Raw genomic sequence first — 26,713 nt, 5'->3', positions numbered from 1 at the left:
CAGGTGGAAACAATTTGAAATCTGTGGGAGTCAACGACAGTAACAGGTGAATACTCACTAAAATTGGTGAGAAGTCACAATGAGATGAAAAAAGATATAAGTAATATACAAATATATTTTACTGTGGGTAGCGGGATGGATAAGTATGAAGAAGGGGTATGGCAGATGTAACTGGATGAGGTGGAATTAGTGGGTCAAACTGGGATAGAACTGAGAAAGAACCTCTCCCTGGAGTCCATCTCTCTACTCATCCCTTCCACTCCCCGCACTCCCACCTTCTACATGCTTCCTAAAATCCATAAACCCAATCACCTGGGATGCCCCATTGTGGCCGGTTACTGTGCCCGCACTGAGAGAATCTCTGCCCTAATAGACCAAAACCTTGAACCTATTACCCAGAACTTACCCTCCTATACAATAATTACCAACCATTTCCTCTACCGACTCTCCAAAGTTCATGTCCCCTTAACACACATTGCCCTGATCATCACTACTGATGCCACCTCCCTTTACACTAAAATCCCAAGTGCTCATTGCCTTACCATTACTGAACATTACCTTTCCTAAAGTCCGACAGATTCCAAACCAACTATCTCCATCCTAGTCACCGTGACCAACTACATCCTCACCCACAATTACTTCTCCTTTGAAGACATTACCTACAAACAAACAGGGGTATGACTATGGGCACCTGCATGGCACAATCCTATGCCAATGTATTCATGGGCCATCTAGAGAGATCCTTCCTAAACAGCCAGAATCCTAAACCCCTCACCTGGTTCAGATTCATTGATAACATCTTTGCAATTTCGACTGAGGGTGAGGACACCCTATACACTTTGCTCCAGAACCTCAACTTCTCCTCTATTTGCTTCACCTGTTCCTACTCAACCCAACAAGAAACCTTCCTAGATGTTGACCTCCACCTCATCTGCAGTGATGAGTGGTCCCTCTCAAAATATACGGAGGGTCTCATTGAAGCCTTCACAAACGTGTCCTATACATGCTCCCACCACCACCTACTACAGTCCAGTCACAAACATCACCTATCCCATCAAAAGCAGGACTACCTGTGAAACCAGTCATGTGATCTACAAGCTAAGCTGCAACCACTGTGCTGCATACTATGTGGGCTTGACAACAAACAAGCTGTCTGTCCACATGAATTTCCACTGACAAACAATGGTCAAGAAACAAGTGGACCACCTTGTTGCTGAGCATGCTGCTGCCAAACATGACATCCTTCATTTCAATGACTGCTTCACAGCTGTGCCATATGGATCCTTCCCACCAACACCAGCTTTTCTGAATTGTACAGGTGGGTAATTTCCCTGCAATATATCCTATGTTCCTGTAACCCTCCCAGCCTCAACCTTCATTAGTAATTGTCCTCTCCCATACAGCCCCTTCTCTGTTCCCATTCCAGCACTACACAGCCCTCATTCCTTCATTGCACCCAGTCTTTTAACTTCCGTCATTTTCCGCTATCCTCCTTCCCCATCACTCTGCCCCCTCTGTCTAATCTCCCAGCTGCACATAGCTGTCCTACCCTCTTTCCACTTCGTCCCTCTGTGCTCCCTAACAGCATGTCACTGTCTGCTACGCCTACCCTACTATCCCTCCCCCTCCCTGCCCAAGCCGCCTCCTTAACCCCACCCAGTCGCCACTCCCATCATGCACTAGTGATACTGCTCGCTGTCGGTCACAGTTGCCTGAGACCGCAGTCGTGTGTGTGTGTGTGTGTGTGTGTGTGTGTGTGTGTGTGTGTGTGTGTGTGTTTTTCCTGTCTAATTCTTATGAAGGCCTTATGGGCCGAAAGCTATATTTGTGACAGTCTTTTTGTTGTGCCTATCTGCAGCTCATATGGTGAGTAGCAACTTTCCTTTTCACAATATTGTTGGCTCCTCCTCCTGTTTACTACACAAAGAAGCACAGAGATTGCACATTTTGGCATTATTACTATGTTCCTGGCACTACATAATTCACTATAAATCCATAAAGCAGCATGCCAACACTGATATGTGACCAGACCGTTCAGTCTTCATGAACTTTATTGTTTCAAATTTGATGACGACTGGCCTTACAGAACTTGGAATAACACAACAAGTTGTCAAGACTATGGAGCTGATATCATACTGTGGTCTGCTACGTATGGCATGTATGAACCAACCATCTTCTCACATAGAACCCTGCAATAATCCATACATTTTTAAACATATGCCATTGCTTGGGGTAGTAAAGCTGTGAGGGTCGGTCATAAGTCATGCTTGGATAGTTCAGTCAGTAGAGCACTTGCCTGTGAAAGGCAGAGGTCCCAGGATAAAAACTGGCACTAATCCCACACTAGAATGAACCAAATTGCATTGAGAAAGATTCCAAGTTCCAGTTACGTAGATCAGTCAATACACTTTTAAGACCTCTGCAACTACCTAAAAGCTTCAGTCTAATACGAGGCCTCTACCTATGACCATATGTGCACCCACTGAGCTACAACATTCATGCATAAAACCTCGAAAAACTGGACAGAAAACCACACTTGTGCATTGCAACATATCAGCAAATTCTTGTCATCTTCTGTAGTATAACAATAAGCTTATCAGTCACTGTGAATCACTAACTAGACACCAGAAACCAGTAACACTTTGAAACAATTTCTCCCACCCAGATGGGCCACAAGTTACTCCTACAACCAGGAGGATTGATGGCTGAGTCCTCAAATTTGATAGCTCAAGCAACTCCCAAAATTATTTAAACATTGAGGCCTTTTAACAAATACGGTCTGATTTGGAGAACGATTAGCTTTTGACTCAACTGGATGCAGTGTCGTTGGACATCCCCTTATCTTGTTAGCAGCAAGACTGCTGCCTGCTGCCAGGACTTCTCATATTATTTTTCACTGAGTGATCCCTCTTCCTCCATAAACCACGGTCCTTGAGGAATTAGGGCCTTGCTTGCCTCTACAGTATATATGAAATGGCAAAATGCATGCATGTCCAAAGGAACACTGCATTGTACTTCTTAATAACAGAGGAACTCTATATTGTATTTATTCACCAATACCAGGCCCTAATATGTCACTCCTGGACAGGAATATACATACCATTTGAGAGCAGGTTTGACACAAGGCTGACGACATATGGAAGTTTGTGTCTGGCCATTATTTGTGCATGAATAGCTGAAGCTTTTAAAGTGACTGCTCACATAAAGCAAGAAATCTGGATTCGAGTCCCAGTCTGGCACAAATTTTCATTGTAGTCATTCTAATACACAGGTGAAAGTGGTTCATTTTTCTAACTGCAAATAAATTTCCTCTACAATATAACTACAGTACTGTGCACACAATCCCATTGGAAGGGCGTCCATGGAGAGGTCATAATGTCATATGATTCCAGAAGAGATGCACCAGCGCTTTCTAAATCTGCAAGGACAACAGTCTGGATGATTGTCTGATCTGGCGAAGTAATTCTGCCAACACGGTCTTTTTGTGTTGGTACTACAAATGGCTGTAAGCAATGAGGAACTGCACCATTATTTTATGTAGCTATATTATCTGGCTTAATGATGATGGCATCCTCTTGGGTAAAATATCCTGGAGATAAAATAGGTCCACAGTAGACTGTTGGTAGGGGACCACAAAGGAAGATGTCGTCAGCAGGTGAAACAAAACTGGCGTTCTATGGGGCAGAGGGTGGAATGTTACAGTCCTTAATCAGATAAGTAGGTTAGATAATTTACAGAGGGAAATGGATAGCTTTCAGTTACATTTAGTAGGAATTAGTGAAGTGCAGTGGCAGGAAGAACATGGCTTCGGGTCAGGTCAGTATATGGTTCAACACAAAGTCAGATAGGTATAATGTACGAGTATGCCTAATAACGAATCAGAAAACAGGAACACGGATAAGCTGTTACAAACAGTATAGTGAACAAATCGTTGTAACTGAGATGGACATGAAGTCAACAAACACAATATTCATGTAAATGTATATGCCAACTAGCTCTGCAGACGAAAAAAGGATTGAAAGAAATTAGAATGAGGTAACAGAAATTATTCACATGATTTAATCATTGCTAGGATTTAGTTTAAGAATTTTGAAAGATGGTTGCATATGTGGAAGACACCTGGGACACTGGATGGTTTCAGATTGGTTGTATGATGGTAAGACAAAGATTTAAAAATCAGATTTTAAACTGGAAGACATTTCCAGGGGCAGATATGGTTATGAAATGAAATGCAGATTAAAACTGAAGAAACTGCAGAAAGGTAGGAAATCAAGGAGATGGGACCTTAATAAATTGAAAGAACCAAAGGTCATTGAAAGTTTCAAAGGTAGCATTAGGCAATGTTGCACTTGGGCAGAGGACAGGAACATAATAGAAGATGCATTGGTAACTCTGAGAGATGAAATAGTGTATGCAGCAGAGGATCACAGAGGTAAAAAGTAAAGGCCTCATAGAAATCCTTTGACAACACAGCAGATAAATTTAACTGCACAGGAGAAAATATAAAAGTGTACAAATGAAGCATGCAAAAGGGATTACAGACTTCTACAAATGAGATTGACTGTAAGTGCAAAATAACCAGGCAGGAATGGCAAGAGGACAATGCAAAGCTGTAGAAGCAGGCATAACTATCAGAAACATGGCAACAATGGGAAAATTAGAGAGACCTTTGGAGAAAAGAGAAGTAACTGTATGAATATCAAGAGCTCTGATGGCAAGCCAGTACTAAGCAAAGAACAGAAAGCTGAAAGGTGGAAGGAATATATAGATGGTCTACATAAAGGAAGTTAACTTGAGGACAGTATTGTAACAAAGAAGAGGAAGTAAATGCAGATGAGGTTGGAAATACGACACTGTGAAAAGAAATTGATGGAGCACTGAAAGACCTAATTGCAAACAAGACCTCTAGAGAATATGATATCCCCTCAGAATTAATCAGATCCTAGGAGAAAACCAGCAGTGGAAAAATCATTCCATCTGGTGTGCAAGGTATATGACATATGTCAAGTACTGTAAGACTTCAGGAAGAGTTTAATAATTGCAATTCCAGTGCCCTGATCCCATCTCGAAAATGAAGTTTCCTACAGGCCCGCAAAATATTTGTCAACTCCAGCTATCAATTCTTTGTTTGGAGTGAATCTTTGTCTACAAGAACAATTTTCAGTTTTTGGAAGAGATGGAAGTCTCAAGGAGCCAGATCAGGTGAATAAGGCAGGTGTGGCAACAATTCATATCTTAGTTCGTGTAATTTTGCCATAGTGATGGCACATGTGTGTAGGCCGAGTCGCGGCACCCGCCTTGTAGATAATTTTTTCATTTCTAATTCTTCAGTTAAAATGTGATATACCCTATCAGATGACATCTGGTAAGCATGAGCAATTTCACGCACTTTCAACTGGCAATCCTCCATGACCATGACCATTTTGTGCACTTTTGCAATGATTTCCAGAGCAGTGACACATCTTGGCCGACCACTGTGCCAATCATCATCTAAGTTTTCTTGATCAAATTTAAATTCATTTGTCCGCTTGGCAACAGTTGAATACGAAGAAGCAGAGTTCCACTGATGTGGCACGTGTTTACAGGCAACAGTCCAATGAATATCAAGTGAACCTCTCGTGGTGATTCTGAGAACCTTTCAAACCACCCTCGTAAGGCAGGGTTGTAGACTGTCCCCAATGTCATTCAGTCTGTACACTGAGCAAGCTAAAGGAAAGCAAACATAAATTAAGAAAATAAATTTCAGAGAAAATGAATACAAACATTGAGGTCTGCTGACAATGTTGTAATTCTGTCAAAGGGCAGCTGAATGGACTGAGCAGTGTCTTGAAAATAGAACACAACATGAGCATCAACAAAAGTAAAACAAGGGTAATGGAATGAACTTGAACTGAATTAGATGACATTGAGAGAATTAGATTAGGAAAAGAGACACTGAGAGTAGAAGATCAGTTTTGCTATTTGGGCAGTAAAATAACTGATGACGGCCAAAGTAGAAAGGATATAAAAAGCACACTGGGAAGAGCAGGAAAAAGTCACTGAAAAAAGAGATATTTTTAATGTCAAATATTAATTTAAGTGCTACAAACTCTTTCCTAAAGGTATTTGTCTGGAGTGTAGCCTTATACACAAGTGAAATATGGGCAATAAGCAGTTCAGACAAGAAAAGAACAGAAGCTTTAGAAATGTGTTGTGATAGAAGAAAGCTGGTGATTATATGGGTCGATCAAATAACTAATAAGGAAGTTCTGGATCACATTGGGGAGAACAGAAATATATGGCACAATGTGACTAAAAGAAGGGATGAGTTGGTAGGACACAGTCTGAGACATAGAGGAATGGTGAATTTGGTAATGGAGAGTAAAAATTGTAGAGGGGGCCCTCAGCAAGCATATCATGAGAGGGCTCAAACAGATATAGGTTGCAGTAGTTATTCAGAGATGAAAAAGCTTGCACAAGATAAGATTGGCATGGTGAGCTGCATAAAACCAGTCTTCGGACTGAAAGCCACAACAAAAACATAACTGAGTACTTAGTCAAAGATTTTTATAGCTGAATACCTCAGTCTTTTCAGCGTCACACTAAGCCTGAGTGATGGAAAGTGTAAAACAGTTCTCCTCCTACTATGATATTTGTGAATCTTACTGTTGTTTTAAAACTGTTACTGACTGCTGATCACAAACCTCAGAAGAGAGTAAATGTACTATGAGGCTGTTGTCAGTGTGCCCGACTTGTGAAAGACCTGTGTAGAAGAGGTTCTGAAGTGGAGATCACACACGGTTCTTAATGCACACTTCTGTGTAACAAACACTTTTTTCCTCAATGACAAGTTACCCCAGAATATGATGCTCTATAATATAAAAACAAACATGGAAAAGCTAAGTATTACCTCAGGGAAGTACCTCAGGGAAGTGATATGAGATTGTGTGGTAGTTGGAATAAAAGGATAAACTTTAATGTATATGTGGTGAAAAAAATTATTGGAAACATATTCTAACTATTCACAATATTTGATTATAAACAACATTTTTCATTTTGTTATCTTATAAGCACAATTTTTTTTAATTTCCTACTCGAGAGCAAGCTACATACAGTTGACCAATAGAGAAGCAAGAGTCTTTGAGACTGATGCTGCGATATTTTGAAGTTTGTCCTTGCAGTTTGTTAATTGTAAAAATGTAGGCTAATTTGATTGGAAACTGTAGTCTTTTAAATTGGAACCACTGGTATTCTGGGGATAAATTGCGTGTGTTCTTAGTATTTTCCAGTCATAAGTTTGGCTCTGATGATGTTATTCGATAGCTGCTTGACGATCATCCTTGTTCCATTACATAGTTTTGGTGAGTTGAGATTTCTGGGTAGCATGATCGGAGATCCAGTTTCAAGTTTATTTATTTAATCGTATGGCTAGGACCCCCCGTCGAGTAGATCGTTCGCCGGGTGCCGGTCTTCCAATTCGACGCCACTTCGGCGACCTGCACTCCATGAGGATGATAGGATGATGATGAGGACAGCACAACACCTAGTCCCTGGACGGAGAAAATTCCCCAACTCAGCTGGGAATCAGACCCAGGCCCAGAGGATTGACAATCCGTCACGCTGACCATTCAGATATCGGGGGCGGGCCAATTTTAAGTTGAAGACAGTGTAATGGTATTCCTGGCACTTGCAAAGAGTTTAGAAATTCTGCAGGGAAGTTCACACTTTTTTCAGCATTTACCATAGTGTCAATCGGTTTGTATATTCTCTTTTCACCAGAAACTTTCTTTTGAATATTAAAGCTGATGTCACCGATAATATTCTTTTAGTTGCCAAAACTGCCCTTTCAAATAGGCAGTCCAGACTGGTATAGTAGTGAACAATGTTTGGTTAAATTTGGTCGAGGAGTTCATTTTCAGCAGTGGCTATGTTGTAGAAATCACTTGAGTTTAGTGAGGCTGGTCATCTGGTCAGTAGGATATGTGCCTTCACCTATTTGTAAAAGCTGTTGAGCCAAATGTGCTGTTGTTGCGTCTTTCAATAGTTCAACTCTCACATTTTATTGTTAGTCACAGTATTTGTATGGGTGGCCAGAGATGTGATTTCTTTAAGCATCAAATGATCTCATCTGCTGATGCTGAATTGGGGATAACTGGAAGTGTTTGTCAAAAATCTCCTGAGCATGTGAGTAGAGCTCCTCCCGTTACTTCAGAGTTTCCTCACAAGCCTTGTGATGTTCTGCCTATGACTTTGAGTGATTTCATGTGTGCCATTGTGCTTTCATCCCAGAAGATAATTTTAGCTTGGTTTAGATGTTTACCCCATCGAGATGCTCTTGAGATTTTACATACCATGAATTGTTCTTCGGCTATATTCAACGGAAGTTGTAGGGTGGAATGACGAGTTTGCCCTCCTTGTGTAAGTGCGGCTGCAATGCCAGATGATGCCAGAGCAAGTGTGATGTGTTGTTTAGCACATATTTCTGCCAGCAATAGATTTATTAGAAACGTTTTCCCGATGTCGCCTGGCGCATCCAGCTAAATAATTCTGCCAGTGTTGTTGTCGATCCGGTCCATGATAAAGCTGTAAATTTCCTTTTCAGTTTTATTGAGGATGGTTTGTTGTGAGCAATGTACTGAAATTGTTGATCAACGTTGTAGCTTTTTCCCTTTGTAATTTCAAAGTTCAGCACACTGATAGCATCTTTTCGTGGTGCTTGCATCCCAAGTTGTACTAACGTCTGGTTGTTTATTACTAAATATCTATCTTCTGGGCAAATGAGTTTTTCATTGAAGATGTCATCGTTGAATTCGATAGTGAATTCGGGATGAACTTGTCGGATTTGATATAGTAGGTCGTCACTCATCCTCTCTTTGAAGGAGTCCAATAGCTGTTTTACATTTGATGGGTTACATGTTGTTAGAATTATGGCAAATAAATCTCTCATTTGTTCAGCAGAGGCTGTTAGTGAGGCTTCTTGTACTGTTAATTCTCACTCATTGTCATTTTCCAGTAGTCCTAAGTGTTGGCGTGCTTCTCTGTATGTCTGGCACAGCCAACCGTCAACAGTCTGGAGATCTGTGAAACTTTCTGGTTCCCATATTTTGTGTAGCAACATCCAGAGATAGAAACATTCGGCATTGTTTGGATGCACGGTATATACTCAGCCTAGTGCACCAGTTTTCATTATTTCTGAATGATCTTCTACTGCATTTCCTTGTTTTCATCACTGAAAGATTTTTCTTGTTTTGCTCTGCATATAACAGGTAGAGACGTCAACACACAGTAATGTTTTTGTGAACGGATCTGTTTGGCACAGTTGATAAAAAGCTGTAATTTTTCTGCAGTGTCTTTTGTGAAGTAAACTCTCTATCCATTTTTCAAACATACTGCTAGATTTGCACAGTTGGCTGACATTTGTGCATGGAAAAACACGCTGCTTCATTATGTTGATGTGTCTTCCTATTTGGTACATGACAATGTCACTGTATCTTCCCATTTGATACATGAGAGTCTCGTTGTTTCCATTTTATTGTTTGCTATCTTTGGCTATTTGAAATACTGCCATATCACTGCTTTTGTTCAGATACTTACAGATATATTGATGAATTTCACAGAATTGGAGTATTCTACGTTTCTGTGCACTTGGAACATTTTGTAAAGTAGTGTGTTATACAATACTACCCACTGAATATTTATTTCCAGTTTGTCGCTGTCTCATATTCGTATTTTTGCTGTGAAGCCACAATTTTTGGGTGATCATCATCTGTATTCGGGATAGCCATCAACTCAAGTTTGCGCGTCATCCAAGTACAGTGTTGTGTGTGTGTGTGTGTGTGTGTGTATATTTTCCATCAATTATACATGGCACATTGGGGTTTGATGGCCTGCATGGTCTGTGAATTATGTTTTCTGCTGCTGTGCCATACTATTATGGATCTTCTTGTGCATTGGGAAATTCAGCTTGGATGATTTTATCAATATCCATGGGATGAAGTCTGTTGTGTAGCCATATGAGATCATTTTTGCCACTCGATTGTGTACACCCAGCATTTAACAGTTCCAAAGGTGTGGTATTTTGTGATGACTTCAATAAATCTCATTTGTTTTTGTCAGAAAACTCGGGCCATTATGTTGTGTTGATGTATGGAGCTTGTCCGTACCTCAGTTGTTCTTTGATTTCTAGCCACGAGTTGCATGTGAATGTTAAGAAGAGGTCAGATCATCCGTATGTCAAAGCATCTTGAATGTACCTGTGCCTGTGTCTTGAACTTCCTATGTATGATGAGGGTAAGATCACCATCATTCCGATGTTATCAACCGTTCTGTCATCTATGACTGCGTCTCAAAATTAAATGTATTCTTCAGTCATCTATGATTGCGTCTCAAAAGTGAATGTATTCTTCAGTCATCTTCTGCATCTCAAAAGTGAATGTATTCTACAGTGACTACTTTCTTCTGATTGTCTTATCTAAAGCACCCATTCTGCTTCTATTTTTGCATACATATCTACAAGAAATTGTTGGAATAAATAGCGAGTATTGAGAATATGATTGTCTGTTTTATTGTCTCTGATCATTAAGCAGTAAGCGTAGAACTCCTTGGAAGTGACTTTTTTTATTTGCTTCTATGACTGTTTCAGGTTGGATTTGTTTGATATTAAAATGATAGTCATCCTCTCCATGCAGAACTATTAATGGATATTGGAGGTTATCATATGAGCAGTGTGTCTCTGCAATGCATTTCAGTTCTTCTCTTCATTGTAAAACTGTGTCACTCCCCCCCCCCCCACACACACACACACACTCACACACACAATTATGATGGCAACTTCATCTATCTGAGGTGCATAAAATCAATGTTCATGTTCTCCAGGCGGTCTTTTGTTGGCTCAAACTATAACTTTACAATCATCAGAAATCATTCATTCTAGTGCTGTTTTGAATATATGAATCAGTTGAATGTATCTATGTAAGATCCTCTGTACATCTTGGACTACTCATCTCAATCCACTGATATTTGTGCTTTGTTGATGAATTTCTGTTTCTTCATTCCCAATGAAATATAATTGCAGAAATTTATCGTCTTCATTGGGCAGTTGTAATGAGCCCATGTTGTGACAGATAAGTCCTTGGATTGAAAAAACATAATCAATATCATCTCTGTTAGTGTTGACTGAAGTGACACCAAAAGAAGTCATTTGGAAGCAGGCACTGTCTGCTTTTATTTTTTGAAGAAAGTGTTTTGACTCTGGAGTTTCCCCGGTCATGTAGTGTAAAAATTCCTGCGGAGGTGCTTCCAGTGGTACTAATCCAATTTTTCCATTCATGCTCTACTGAATTTTTCATTGCAAAATTGGCAGATGTTATCCATTATTTCTTACTACATTAAGTTTCTGTTTGTTATATTCTTTTGTCAGCCTCTAGTGGAATGCTTCATTTGTTAGATTGCACTGTTTACTTTTCCTCATCTGCGCTTCTTGTAGGATAATTTTCAAGGCTGGCTTGAGTTAGCTATCTTTTATTGTAAGACTGGGTCGCAATTTCTGATTCTTCAATTCATTCATTTTGTTATTCTTCAGTTTCTCCACTTCTCACAGTGCTCACTGTTGATCGTTGGAAACTTAGATGTGCTTCGATCTCTTCATCTCTTTCACTTTTTCGCTGTTCTTTTTTGTTTTCATCATTTTGCTTTAGAACTGGCAAGATCTGCTCCTCTTTTACATTTGGGCAGTGTCTAAAAAATTAACCATATCAACCTATTATTAACAAATGCACTAAGACCCTTTACACACTTTATTTTCAATTAATATTCAATCACTGTATAACTTTGACTACTCACACTCACTGTTTGTTTTTATTCACTCACTGCACTACTTTTCCAGTTCCTCCCTTCGTCACTGATAAGAAACTGATGTTCAAGTCCATGATAGGTCTTGCTTCATATACCCATACCAATCGATAGCCCCACCAGCGGTGAATTCGAGAATGTACCAAAAATGCTTTGAATGGTCCACAATGTTCCAACACATTCCACAAAATTCAAGACTGTTTTGCGATGTTCTGCGATGCTCCCGAGCATTCTGGAATCTTTCTCAAAGTTGCCAACTATTCCTGGATCTTCCAGAACATATCAGGTCATGGTGGAACATTCTGGAAAGTTGTGGAATGCTCTCGAATGTTCTGAAATGTTCTAGAAATTTCTAGAGGACGAAACTTCCCAGCCCTTATATCTTCAAAAGCACACCCTTCAGATAAAAATGGGAATCTTCTTCGTGGATGGAGGAGAGAAGGTACTACACCATATAACTCCCTTGATTGTACTGGGACTCGTTTCTGATTGTTAACTGTGTGCACATTGTACACTTACTTTTATTATACTGATTAGAGTCCAGTGTGTTAATCATTATCACACTTCAGCAGGAATGTAGAAATAAAACTGATCAAAGCAAATATTATTTTAGCACTGCACAGGTAATGGTCTAAAAGAGTGAGCTATGCAGGCACACCTGACATCCTGCCCTCATAGCTTCAATTCTCCCAGCACCTCTCTCATACTACACTGAAGTGCCAAAGAAACTGGTATAGGCATGCCTAGGCAAACAAGCAGAATGTGGCACTGCTGTTAGCAACACCTACATAAGACAATAAGTGTCAGACACAGTTGTTAGGTCGATTACTGCTGCTACAATGGCAGGTTATCAAGATTTAAGTGAGTTTAAACATGGTGTTACAGTCAGTGCATGAGCAATGGGACACAACATCTCTGAAGTAGTGATGAAGTGGGGATTTTCCCGTACAACCATTTCACGAGTGTACCATGAATATCAGGAATCCAGTGAAACATCAAATCCCCAATATTGCTGCAGCCGGAAAAGGATTCTGCAAGAACGGGCCAATGATGACTGAAGAGAATCATTCAATGTGGCAGAAGAGCAACCCACCTGCAAATTGCCCCAGATTTCAATGCTGGGCTATCAACAAGTGTCAGTGTGCAAACCATTCAACAAACACCATCAATATCTGCACAACACAAAGCTTTACACCTCGCCTGAGCCTGTCAACATTGACATTGGACTGTTGATAACTGGAAACATGTTGCCTGGGCAGATGAGTCTCATTTCAAATTGAATCGAGCAGATTAATGTGTACAGGTATGGAAACAACCTCATGAGACCATGGACCCTTCACGTCAGCAGGGAACTGTTTGAGCTGTTGGAGGTTCTGTAATGGTGTGGGGTGCGTGCAGTTGGAGTGTTATGGGATCACTGACATGCCTAGGTACAACCCTGACAGGTGACATGTAAGTAAGGGTACCGTCTGATCACCTGCATCCATTCATGTCCACTGTGCATTCCGACGGACTTGGGCAATTACAGCAGGACAATGCGACACCCCATACATCCAGAATTGCTACAGAGTGGCTACAGGAACACTATTCTGAGTTTAAACACTTCCGCTGGACATCAGAGTTCTCAGACATGAACATTATTGAGCTTATCTGGGATGCCTTGTAATGTGCTTTTCAGAAGAGATCTCTACACCCTCATACTCTTATGGATTTATGGACAGGAATCATGGTGTCAGCTCTCTCCAGCACTACTTCAGATGAGTCCGTGCCACATCATGTTGCGGCAGTTCTGTGTGCTCGCGGGGGGCCTACATGATATCAGGCAGGTGTACCTGTTTATTTGGCTCTTCAGAGTAGCTTTGATGGTAGATCATTTGTTGTGTGCTGATAGCTCAGTTGGTAAGAAAATTGCACACAAAAGTAAGATCCAGAATTCGAGTTCCAGTCTGGCATGAAATTTTATTCTGTCAGGAGGTGTCAAATGAGAGTACACACTGTTGTAGAATGAAAGATTTATTCAGCATTTTGTTATATCTGTGCTTGGATTAAGCAAGTTACTAAGACAGAGGAATGCAATGCCAGGAGAGAAAACCTGTGTACATATACGGGACTCATTATAAGGAAAGGAAATTTGTCAGAAATGGGTCAGACATGTAACAAATAATTATTGTAATACATTATCTAGTAAGTAATTGTAAAGTAAAACTTACAGTATCTCATTCTGTGGCTGACTTCCTATGACAGGGAGCATAGGAAACACGGCAAGAAATATACTCGACACACACCAGACCATTATTAGTCCTCGATTACCATTGTTTTGTCCTTTTATGTAAAGGGGCCAGCACAATATGCCCAACATTCCAAAACTTAGTATAAATCTATGAAAAAATGAGAGTACCTGACAATTAATATTAAAATGAGTTGATGTTCAACAAGTTCGTATGTATCCATACTTGAACCATATTCGAGACAGATACTTACAAGGATTTCAATGCCAATTATGTATGCAAAAACGAGAAGTATTCCATATTTTGCATCACAGTACTGCTTGGCATGGTTAAGTACATTAACCAGAATATCAATGTCTTGAAAGACATCCCACCAAAGAATTTGTGGTAAGCAGCAGTAAACGTAGAATTGAGATGGTAAAGACTGCACTGAAAACATACAAAATCATATTATAAATAACAATAAAATAATTAGTGTGGTACATAACAATAAGTCAGTATGCTTTAATAAAATGCTGTTATGTAAGCTTCTCAGTTTAGCAAAATAATGGAAATCATTTCTTTCCATCTCTGGGACTGGGTGTGAGATTGTTCATCATTGCCAAATAACTGACTTAAGAAGTCTCAAGTTGTCATACTGCACCTCAAGCAACTACACTTGCCACACATATGGAAGCTTTGACCCTGATAGCCACTCCATTGCATCCATTGGTATAACTCATTTTAAATCAGTTAGCCATGTAAATGCTTTTCTGGTTACTATATCAGCTTCCTCATCCCCATGCTTTCCTACGTACCTAAGTGCCCATCAGAATGACACTGCTTTCTCTAATGACAATATTATGAAAAGGATAGACTGATACTCACCATTTAGTGGAGTCATTGAGTCACAGACAGAAGACTGTCAAACTAGGGTACAGCACAATGCCGGTTGTGGGAGCATATAGGGATGAAATGGAAAGACAGTAGAGCAGCTAGATACAGTCAGAAGGTTAGATGGGGAGGGGGCTAGACGAAGTATTGGGAAAGGCGAGAAGTACAACGACTGTGGGTGCGTTGGTGGAACAGAGAGCTGTGTAGTGCTGGAGTGGGAACAAGTAAGGGAAAAAGGTGTGTGCCGGACAATGACTAACAAAGGTTGAGGCCAGAAGGCTTGCAGGAACATAGTGTATATTGTAGGGGAAGTTCCCACTGCGCAATTCAGAAAAGTTGGTCTTGGTAGGAAGGATCCAGATAACATAGGCCGTGAAGCAGTCATTAAAATGACGAACATTGTGTTGGCCAGTGTGCTCAGCAACTGGGTGGTCCAGGTGAATCTTTGCCACAGTTTCTTGGTGACCGTTCATGTGGACAGACAGCTTGATGATTGTCATGCACACGTACAATGCAACACAGTAGTTGCAGCTTAGCTTGTAGATCACATGGCTGGTTTCACAGGTAGCCCTGCTTCTGATGGGACAGATGATACTTGACCAGACTCGAGTAGGTGGCAGTGGAAGGATGTCTGAGACAGGTCTTGCAGCTAGGTCTGTTATAGGAATAAGAGCCATGAGGCAAGGTGTTGGGAGCAGGGGCTCTGTAGGGATAGATGAGGATATTGTATATGTTCGGTGGGCAGAAGAATACCACTGAAGTCCATTTTGGTTGAAAGCTTACTTGTTTCGCAGTATTTTTGTTACACCTATCTGAGACTCAACATCTTCGCTATACGGTGAGTAGCGATCTATCCTTTTCATAACACTGTCATTATTCCATCCCAGATTTTTCCATTGCTTTGCTTGACTTCTTCTGTAACTTTTTTAATGGAGTAGGGTGTTCTGAGACAGGAGTACTTAAATAACGAAAGGCGTAAACATAATCACTCACTGTACAGTTGAGGTAATGATCAGCCAACACGCATACAAATAAGCCAAATACCAATGCTAGGCTTTTGGACAATGTCCATCATATGGACTTTGGTCATCCAGTGGAACAACACTCTGCTGGCACAACATGCTCTACTTCAATGCCTACTTCACAATCTGTGCCAGTTGGATCCTAACTGCTCCCCTCCATATGATCTATTCATAGTCCCTCTCCCCTCCAAATCCACATCTCCAGTTCATCATGTGCCATACGCTACTTCCCTTGCGTGTGGCAGGATGAGCTCACCAGTCGCACATTTCTATCCTGCAGCTTCACTGCCTCTCCGTCCCAGATGTCTTCCTCCCTTTTCTTCATCCCCGCCTCCCCCTCTCCTTCTCCTTGTTCCTCTCATCCAACCTCCTTCACAGAATCGCTAACTCCAGTCGAGCTGCAATACTGGGACAATGAGAGTTCCCACTTGCGCAATTCAGGAAAGCTGGTGTTGGTGGGAAGGAGGCATATGGCACAGGCTGTGAAGCAGTCACTGAAATGAAGAATGTTTTGTTGGGTGGCATGCTGAGCAACAGGGTGGTCCAGTTGTTTCGTGGCCCTGAGTTACTAGGGAAATGCTCCTCTGTGGCTGGACAGTGAGACTTTGGGTAGTGGTGGGTGACTGGAAAGAGAAGGCAAGGGAGATTATTTTTGTACAAGGTTGGGAGGATAATTACAGTCTGCAAAGGCCTCAGTGTCTTTAAGGTGGAGGTCAACACCTAGGAAGTTGGCTTGTTGGTTTGAGGAGGACCAGGTGAAGCGAATGGGGAAGAAGGTGTTGAGCTTCTGGAGGAATGTGGATAGGGTGTTAGGGTGTCCTCACCCTCGATCCATATCACAAAGATGTCATCAATGAATCTGAACCAGGTGAGGGGTTTAGGATTCTGGTTGTTAAGGAAGGATTCCTCTAGATGCTACATGAATACATTGGAATAGGATAGTGCCATGCGGGTACCCATAGCCGTACCCTGGATTTGTTTGTAGGTAATGTCTTCAAAGGAAAAGTAATTGCGGGTGAGGATACACTTGATCGTTGCGACTAGGATGGAGGTTGTTGGTTTGGAATGTGTTGGGCATTGAGAAAGGTAACATTAAATAGCAGTAAGGCCATGGACATTAGGGATGTTGCTGTAAAGAGAGGCGGCATCAATAGTGATGAGCAGGGCATCGTGTGGTAAAGGAATAGAAAATGTGGAGAGTTGATGGAAGAAATGGTTGGTATCTTTTATGTAGGAGGGTAGGTGTTGAGTAATGTGCTGAAGGCACTGATCTACGAAAGCAGAAATTCTCTCAGTGGAAGCACAGTAACTGGCCACAATGGGGCATCCTTGGTGGTTGGGTTTATTGAGTTTAGGAAGCATGTAGAAGGTAGGAGTGCAGGGACTGGTAGGGGTGAGGAGAGATATGGACTCTGGGGAGAGGTTCTGGGATGGGCCTAAGGGTTTTAGGAGAGACTGGAGATCCTACTGGATCTCCGGAATGTGGTCACTGTGCAAGGCTTGCAGAAGGATGTATCCCCCAAATGGCGTTACCATCAAATTACCCATCTTCAGCTGCTACACTTCTCCACAATGACCTCCATCTGTTCAAGTTCTGCCAATCTTTATCCCTCACCAAATTAGTCCTGCAAAACCATATCAATCAAGCCCAAAACTCCTTGCTATACCTTGTCTATATTTGTAATATTCTCCTGCTATGCAATCCCTAGTTCCTGGGACCTACAACACACACTGAAACTCTTGCCCTCCAGGAACTAGAGCAACATGCACAATGATGCCTCAGAAAGGTCTATACACTGCTCACTTCCTACTCCTGCCTTGGGGCAGCACTGTTCACCACCTCTACAACAACCTCCAGACATCCTCCACGTCCCCTCAAAGCTGACAAATCCTTTCTCACAGACCCACTTCATTTACCCAACCTACCATAACTCACTTCCACCACCACCACCAAACTGAATCCAGAACTCAAACAGACCTGAAACCCAGTCATGAACCTTTCCTCCAAACACCTTAGCACCACAGAAATATCAGCCCTTTCCGTGTTCTCTTACTCATTATTTACCACATATTGACACACCACGTTGATTTAAGGATAAATTTTTGCTGATTGGGTCTCATAAAATTATGTCAAAAGTTTGTATGTCACATTCATGTAAGGGTGGCCACAGCTATCTCCCTTTTAACTTTACCTTAAGATATAAGTAGGCTGAATTGTCATGGGGCACTCACTGTTTGTTTCATAGCCTGAGGGAGCTTAATGTTGCTGTACAATATGAGGTTAGCAGATAATTTCTACAGCAATGGACGTCACACATGATGCTGCCAATAGCTGCCCAACCCCTCCCTTACAAATGCCATCCTGGAGCAGTGACCTCCCCCTTTCCAGGCAGTGTTAAGTGAGTTACAGTTAATATTCATCATTAAATGTGCGTTCACGAGCACAGTGTGCTGCGCGCGACAATACTTGATAAATGTTAGGCCCATATGCTGCTTTTTCCCCTTTCTCTAAATTTGTAATCATATAAACTGTGTATGATAGCATTGTGATGTGTTAGTTCTACCCACATTGGTATTTAAACTGTGTAGTGTAGTGAGTTCAATATTCTGTGTGTCTGGTATGTTTATACTGCTTTGGGCAGTTAGGTAGATATTTTTTTCTCTCATCATTTTCTTTTATCTGTGTTCTGACTACATTTGGTAATGTTGTGTTATCGTTGAGTGCATTTCATTTTGTCTACATTATTTTGCTTTTATGAGCTATATTACTTCCTATTTGTAATTATTTTTTCTGTACATGTTTCTTATGTTCTCTTGTTTGATTACGTGTTTGTACTTTGGCTACACTGTAGGTTAAGGTATAGATAGATAGAAAGATAGATTGATATGCAGTGATTACATGCCCTGCGGACCACGCGCTGCTTCCACAAACTGCCTCCATTCCTTCCTGTTTTGTGCCCAGTTCCTCCAGGTGTCTTCAATTCCCAGGGATGCTAGGTCCTTCGCCAGGTCATCCATTCAGTGCTGACTTGGTCATCCAATGGCGCGTTTGGTGTTTGGTTTCCCCACTAGTGCCAACTTCACCTGTCTTCCATCTGGCATACAAGCTACATGGTCCACCCATTGTATTCTTTTGCTCTTTATCTTCTGTAGGATATTTGGTTGTCGCATCAGAAGGTAGACTTACTCGTTTTTCCTCCTCCTCTATTCTCCGTTATCTAAAACTGGTCCCCATATCTTCTTCATTACTCTTCTTTCAAATATTAATAGCTTTTCCCTTTCTCGCTTAGTCATGCTCCATGTTTCTGAATTGTACATTGCTGCTGGGCATATCACTGCGTTGTAGATTTTCATCCTAATGTTCACTGAGATCGATTTAGAGCCGAGCGTCTCTCTGAGAGAGTGCATGCATTTCCTTCCCACTGCTATTCTTTCCTTGATTTCCATTTTTATGTTGTCCGTGGTAAACCGAGATCCCAAGTACTTGAACTGGTGTACTCTCTTGAACCTCTTGCCATCTGTCTCAAGAAATTCTTCCTACTCTTGTCTTCTTCCTAATTGCATGAACTCTGTTTTCTCTCGATTCACTTTTAGCCCTACCTTCTGTGCATAATTGTCCATTTTCTGGTACATTTCTTTCAACTCGTGCTTTGATTCACTTAGTAGTACTATGTCATCTGCATATGCGAGACAATTGAATTTACTGTCCATCTCTACTCCAGCACCCTCCTGTGCCTACACTCTTTTATTACTTTCTCTAAGATGACATTGAACGGAACACATGAGAGAGCATCCCCTTGTCTGAGGCCAGTCTCAATCTCAAATGTTTCTGATGTGGCTCCTCGGAAACGCACTGCTGCCTTCGACCCTTCCATACAAGCTTGCACCATTCTCACTAGCTTCTCAGGGATTCTGAAGTCACGCATTGCATTGTATAAGCTATTCCTGCGGTTGCTGTCATATGCAACTTGAAAATCGACGAACAGGCTGTAGATATTTTTATCATATTCCCAGTGTTTTTCAAGCAATTGTCTTAGTGTGAAAATGTGATCTACTGTCAACTGGTCTGGTCGAAAGCCAACTTGGTACTCCTGTATGTTGTTCTCTATGAATGGTTACAATTTTCTGAGGATAATGATGGACAGCACCTTATACGTTACATTCAACAAGCTGATTCCTCTGTAGTTACCGCATTCCATTTTGCTTCCCTTATTGTATATTGGGCATATTATAGCCAATTTTCATTCTTCTGGCAGTGTCTCCTTCTCCCATATCAAATGGATCAGTTTATATATCTCTAAGTGTAAGCTCTCACCACCCTCCTTGATTAATTCTGATGTTATTCTGTCCTCTCCTGGGGCTTTGTTGTTTCTGAGTGCTTCGACTGCAATCTTCATTTCTTCTTCACTAACTTCCCATTGTTCTCCATCTTTCCTTTCCTCCGTAGTGTTTGCAGGTAATATCTCATCTTGGTCTGGGCAACTCAACAGTTCTGAGAAGTATTCTTTCCATCTTTGTACAATTCTTTCCTTGTCATTTATCAAGTTGCCGCTCTTATCTCTAATGAAAAAAGTGGGGCTCTGAAATCCATGTTTCCAATTTTTTATGTATTGGAAGAATTGCCTTGAGTTCTTGTTTAGCTTGTGCTAGCAAAATGGTTACACATATTCCCATCTCTGCTCTTAGGATTCACTTTGTCTCCCTTCTGATGTTGACAAAATGTTCCCTTTTCTGCTCATTATCCCTGTCAGCTAGCCGCTTCTCCCTCATCTTCCTTCTCTTTTCTGTAGCCTTCTTCATTATATTCTTTCTTCCCAATATATCCTCCGCTACACTTAGTACCGTGGAATTTATTTCTTTCCACCTTTCCTCCATGTTCTCTCTTGGTTCCAGGGTCTCTAGGACCTCAATATGGTTTTTGATTTCTATAGAATATTGTTCTTTAACAGCACTTTCTCGTAGTTTCTCAACATTCAAAGCAGGTTTTAGTGTCCCCTTCCTCTTATGCATGTAGGTGAACATGAGTTTAAGCCTGCACACAATGAGGCAGTGGTCTGATGCACAGTCGGCTCCTCTATATGACCTCACTGGTCCACCAAGATGTGATCTATTCTGGTTGGTGGCTCTTCCATCCGGTGAACACCATGTTCCCCTATGTATCCTCTTGTGTTCAAAGTAAGTCGAACTTACTCTCAGGTTCTTTGAGGTAGGTTAAGGTATAACAATGTATATTTCTTCCCTTTATCTTTCTTCTGATGGACCCCCCCCCCCCCCACCCCCATTAGTGCTTATTTTCGTAAATTCCATTAGAATTTAGAAACAATTTTCGTGCCAAAATTTAAGCAATTATCGAGTAGTGATGATATCGATTACAATGACAGCACTATGGTCACTTCTTTTTTTTTCCCGCCATAATGAGCAAGGGAGTCACATGGAGGTGTTTAACTGTGTGCTTGGTGTGAAGATGTTAAGGAATCAAGCTAAGAGGACAAGTAAATTTTGTGATTATAACGGTGTTTAATGCTGTGCAGTCATTTGTGTACCACATTACACGTAATCCACATTTCGCCAAGTCAAAAACCACAAGAGCAATTGCGAGAACATGACTAGGTGCATGCAAGCATTTCATCCATGCTGGTAAATGAAACTTGGATTACCTATATTGCCACGAATGCCGCATCTGGATTGCAGTGTGGGGTGATGTATTGTGGTGTAGTGTTCGTGTATGAATCAGTGTATCAACATATTTGTTACTTTGTGAAGCATGTAACAGTGGAGCACTGTGTAATGCAAGTGTTAAAAAAAATACATCAATGGATTATACTAGGCTGAAACTTAAATTTTGGTAATTAGCACTCCTTTATTCCTCTTGTTGGTTATCATTTATTACAGCAATACTCAGGCTGCTGCTCCTAGACTGCAAGGGGAGAACGAATGACAATTGGATTTACAAGGTGAGTGGGTAGGAATAAGCCAACGCAGACTGTACTATAAACCCCCCCCCCCCCACCCCCCCCACCCCCCACTGCTCTTCAGCTTTCGCTTACAGACCTCACCCTTTGCTCCACTTCCAAATTGAGTCATGCAGGACTTGTTAAAGATTATGCTTGAATGGTGAACAAAAAATGGTTCAAATGGCTCTGAGAACTATGGGACTTACTGCTGAGGTCATCAGTCCCCTAGAACTTAACTGCTGAGGTCATCAGTCCCCTAGAACTTAGAACTACTTAAACCTAACTAACCTAAGGACATCACACACATCCATGCCTGAGGCAGGATTCGAACCTGTGACCATAGCGGTCGCGCGGTTCCAGACTATAGCGTCTAGAACCGCTCGGCCACACTGGCCAGCGAATGGTGAACAAAAGTGGACAAGATGTAGAGAATTAGGAGGAACTCAAGAAAATGTGGAATGAGTATTTTGAAGAAATCCTGAGCCCGAATGGAGATGTGAATGAGGAGGAACAAGCTGAGGAGAAAAAAGAAGAGGAACAGCAAATAGAAAAAGACCTTACATGGGGGGGAAGTGGAAGAGGCATTGGGCAAGATGAAGGGAGGGAAATCACCAGTTCTGGATGCAGTGATGGTGAGAGCAGCAGGAGAGGTGGGAATACAATGGTTATATCGAGTAATGAAAATTGTGTGGAGACAGAAGATGATCCCAGAAGACTGGAAGAAGGGAATAATTGTCCAGATCTTTATGAAGGGAAATAGAAAAGAGTGCAAGAACTATTGGGGGATAACACTGATGAGTCAGTGTGCAAAGATTTTTGAGAAAATTTTGGAAGCACGAATTCGGGCAAAATTAGAAGGAAGAATGTGAGAAGAGCAACATGACTTCAGAACAGGAAGGTCCATGGTGGATCTAATTTTTGGTGTACGACAACTGCAGGAATAGTGATGCAGTGATGGATCCTATAATGAGTACAGAAGCACAAGTAACGTGAAAGGAAGATGAAAGCTATGGGGTTTGCAGATGATCTAATGATTTGGAGGAATAAGGAGGAGGAAGTACAAGAGCAGTTGGATGTACGGGAATGAACAGTACAAGAATATGGGATGAAATTTAGTATAAGTAAGAGTGAGATGATTATCACAACAAGAAAGAAGGAGAGAGGAACAACTGGAATAACAATTGGTGGGGAACGATTGAGGAGAGTGGAGAGTTTCAGGTACCTAGGAAGCCTGATACAGGAAGATGGACAAGACGACAGAAATAAATGAGTGGGGGAGAAAATCAAAAGCATTTTGGAAGTGTGTCAGAAGCCTGATATGGAGCAAGGATGTACCCCAAATCAGTAAAAAGGTTATATACAGGTCATACTATGTCCCAATAATAACATATGTATCAGAAACCAGGGTTATGAAAGGAAGAGAGAAAAGCAAAGTACTATCTAGTAAAATGAAATTCTTGAGAAACAGTATTGGATTGACACAGATAGACAGGTTAAGAAATGAGAGGATCAAAGAGTTAATGAAGGTGGAACCATTACAGGAGGAGATAGAGAAACCAAAGGCTGCAATTGTATGGACACATTAAGAGAATGGAGGAGAAAAGGATACCCTGGAGTATACATGAGATGAAACTGAAAGGAAAGAGACCAAGAGGAAGCCTGAGAGACAGATGGCTGAAAGGAATAGAGGAATGTGTCCAGAAGAAAGGAGAAGACTGGACCAAGGCAAAGACGGAGAGATGGTAGCAAGCCAGACGACGATGGAGAGGCCTATGTTCCATACAGACCTGGCCAGAGGCTGGAAAATGTTCAAGAAGAAGAAGAAGAAGAAGATGATGATGAGGACTTGTTAAAGACCTGCTCTCCTTCTCCCGATCCCCACTGCCTAAACACTGATCCTGACCTTATAATCCTACCTGCAGACAAAGGATCTACTACTGTTGTTTTGAACCGCAAGGATTACCTGCCAGAAGAACTTCACCAGCTGTCAGATATATTCACCTACAAACATTGCCACAATGACCCCATTCCAGAAATTCAGCAGGATCTCTAGTCTCTTCTCAAATCCTTAGGCCCATCCCGGAACCCCTGGCTGCAGTCCAAATCTCTAGTCACACCTACCAATCCCTGCTTTCTTGCCTTCTACAAGCTTCCTGAACTCCATAAACCCAACCATCCAGGAAGTCCCATTCTGGCCAGTTACTGACAGTTTGTTACTTGTCATGCCCACATAGAAAGCAGCAAAATGGTTGCTGCTTAGCTTGTAAAACACAGACTGGTTTCACAGGTAGTCCTGTGTCTCATGCGACAGATGATGTTTGTGACCAGACCGGAGTCAGTGGTGGTGGGAGGATGTATGGGACAGATCTTGCATCTATGTCTATTACAGGGATATGAGCCATGAGATAAGGGCTGGGAGCAGTGGTTGTGTAGAGATGGACAAGCATATTGTGTAAGTTCGCTGGACAACAGAATACAATGGTGTGATGGGTGGGAAGGATAGTGGGCAGGACATTTCTCATTTCCGTGGTAGTCGTTGTTCTCGTAGACTGACAACTTCAGCTTTCATCCTACTACGCGGAACCTACCCTCCCATATGCATAATGCCTATGTCCTTACCACAGTTGAACGCTACCTTTACCAATGCCCGAAAGATTTCAAACCAACAACCACCTTCCTACTCACCACGGCCAACTAGATCCTCTCCCACAATTACTTCTGTTTTGAAGGCATTACCTACAAACAATAAAACAATAAGGGGTATGACTATGGGCACCTGCATGGCACCATCCCATGCCAATGTATTCATGGGCCATCTAGAGGGATCCTTCCTAAACAGCCAGAATCCTAAACCACCCACCTGGTTCAGAGTCACTGATGACATCATTGCGATCTGTATCGATGGTGAGGACACCCTATCCACATTCCTCCGGAATCTCAACGCCTTCTCCCCCATTTGCTTCACCTGACCCAACTCAACCCAACAAGCCACCATCCTAGATATTGACCCCCACCTCAAAGATGGCTGCATGAGTACCTCTGTCCATATCAAACCTGCCACCCGTTCCACACCCAGAAATCCCTTCTATACAACCTCGCCACCCGTGGCCCTCGCATCTGCAGTAACGAGCAGTCCCTCTCGAAATATACCGAATCTCTCACTGAGGCCTTTACAGCCCATAATTATTCTCCCAACCTTGTACAAAAATGAATCTCCCATGCTGTATCATATCAGTCAGCCACCACTTCCCAAAGCCTCACAATCTGGTCACAAAGGAGCATTTCCCTAGTAACTCAGTACCGCCCAGGACTGGAGCAACTGAATTACATTCTCCTCCAGAGATTTGACTACCTCTCATCGTGCTCTGAAATGAGAAATGTTCTGCCCACTATCCTTCCCACTCATCACACCATAGTATCCTGCTGTCCACTGAACTTACACAATATGCTCGTCCACCCCTACACAACCCCTGCTCCCGACCCCTTACCTCATGGCTCATATTCCTGTAATAGACCCAGTGCAAGACCTGTCCAATACATCCTCCCACCACCATCTACTCCAGTCCAGTCACAAGCATCATCTATCACATCAGAAGCAGAGCTACCTGGTGCAGCTGGGAGATTAGATGGAGGGTTGGGGAGAAGGGAGTTGTGTGTGTGTGTGTTTTTTGTCTGTCTGCCGTCTGTTTTTGACAGAGGCCTTGTTGGCTGAAAGCTTATTTTGTGATAGTCTGTTTTTTGTGCCTACCTGTGACTCAGTATCTCTGCTATGTGGTGAGTAGCAACTACACTTTTTACAACCATACTCTGTGTGTTACCAACCACTAACTTCGCAAAACTGTTGCCTGCAGGACTTTTCTCCCCTGTCATATTATTTAGGCATTTAAAAAGCTTTAACGCAGTGAAATTCTTTGATATAAGGTTTTTCAAGTGTGGTTAAGTGCGGCAACTGTGTGAACTTGAAGAGCAGTGCCTGAAGAGAACTACAGTCAGATAAATTGTTAATGAGGAGAAATGTACTTAAAGCAAACATTTTTTTGCAATAATAAGTTAATTGAAACTGGCACCACATCATAGCCAAGCTGGAGGGAATACTGCAGACTGAAAGGCATCCCCAAATGCTGTGCAACTGACAGTGCTCTTTATGGTGCATATTATAATATTTACTGCAATAGTGAAAGAGTTCACTCAATATAATTCCCTGTGAAATGTAATTTTTCTGAACATAACATCTGAGAGATAACTTACAATGTATCAGGAGAAACATTCAAGCAGGAAAGGTAGAAATACTGGCAGTTTCCAAAGCTAACTGTAGCTGTGAAGCTGCCTCAGAATTTTATGCTTCAAGGCAGTGGCACAAGTTCCCTCCATGTTGGAAAAAATTAATATGAGGTGCTGTTCATGCAGAAAGCTTAGAGTATGATCATGTCCAACTGGATAAGATGGCTGAGAGTAGAGGAGAACCTCACCTAGCTCGCCTGGTTTCAAGGACTTATATCAGATGGCTGCTCAACATTCAGTCAAATGTTTACTCCACAAGCTCATCAATGCAACACACTAGGACCTACTCTTAGCTGGCGAGATCTGTACTAGTTTTAGGACAGGAATGAGTATAGTTTATTTGCATAAGTAGGAAAGTTCTGGTAGAATGTAAATACTTTGCAAGTAGAGGAGACCACTCACCACTCATGCCTAGCTCTCTGAGCTGCAAGCCTCCACAATCCCTCTTCCTCCCTAATGCCTCCCCCCCTCCCCCTCCTCCAACACTATCTGAAGCAACCCTCACCTCAACCTAGTCCACATGCCA

At 41.8% G+C, this 26,713-nt stretch overlaps 1 protein-coding gene across 4 annotated transcripts in view; it reads right to left on the bottom strand.

Moving 5' to 3' along the window:
• LOC124798136 (GPI ethanolamine phosphate transferase 1) overlaps positions 1 to 26,713 on the bottom strand; it is a 260,616-nt gene that overhangs the window by 57,560 nt on the left and 176,343 nt on the right. For 2 of the 4 annotated variants that reach the window (XM_047261405.1, XM_047261406.1), the window contains exons 9-10: positions 14,311 to 14,486; positions 14,040 to 14,227 (exon numbers count right to left, since the gene is read on the bottom strand). In XM_047261405.1, the coding sequence (XP_047117361.1) occupies positions 14,040 to 14,227; positions 14,311 to 14,486 (364 nt within the window). The remainder of the gene's footprint in view (positions 1 to 14,039; positions 14,228 to 14,310; positions 14,487 to 26,713) is intronic. The other 2 variants (XR_007016923.1, XM_047261408.1) reach the window with 2 other exon arrangements.

The sequence above is a fragment of the Schistocerca piceifrons genome, chromosome 5 (genome assembly GCF_021461385.2).
Source record: "Schistocerca piceifrons isolate TAMUIC-IGC-003096 chromosome 5, iqSchPice1.1, whole genome shotgun sequence".
Classification (NCBI taxonomy): Eukaryota; Metazoa; Arthropoda; class Insecta; order Orthoptera; family Acrididae; genus Schistocerca; species Schistocerca piceifrons.
This window is presented reverse-complemented; position numbering and strand designations above follow the sequence as displayed.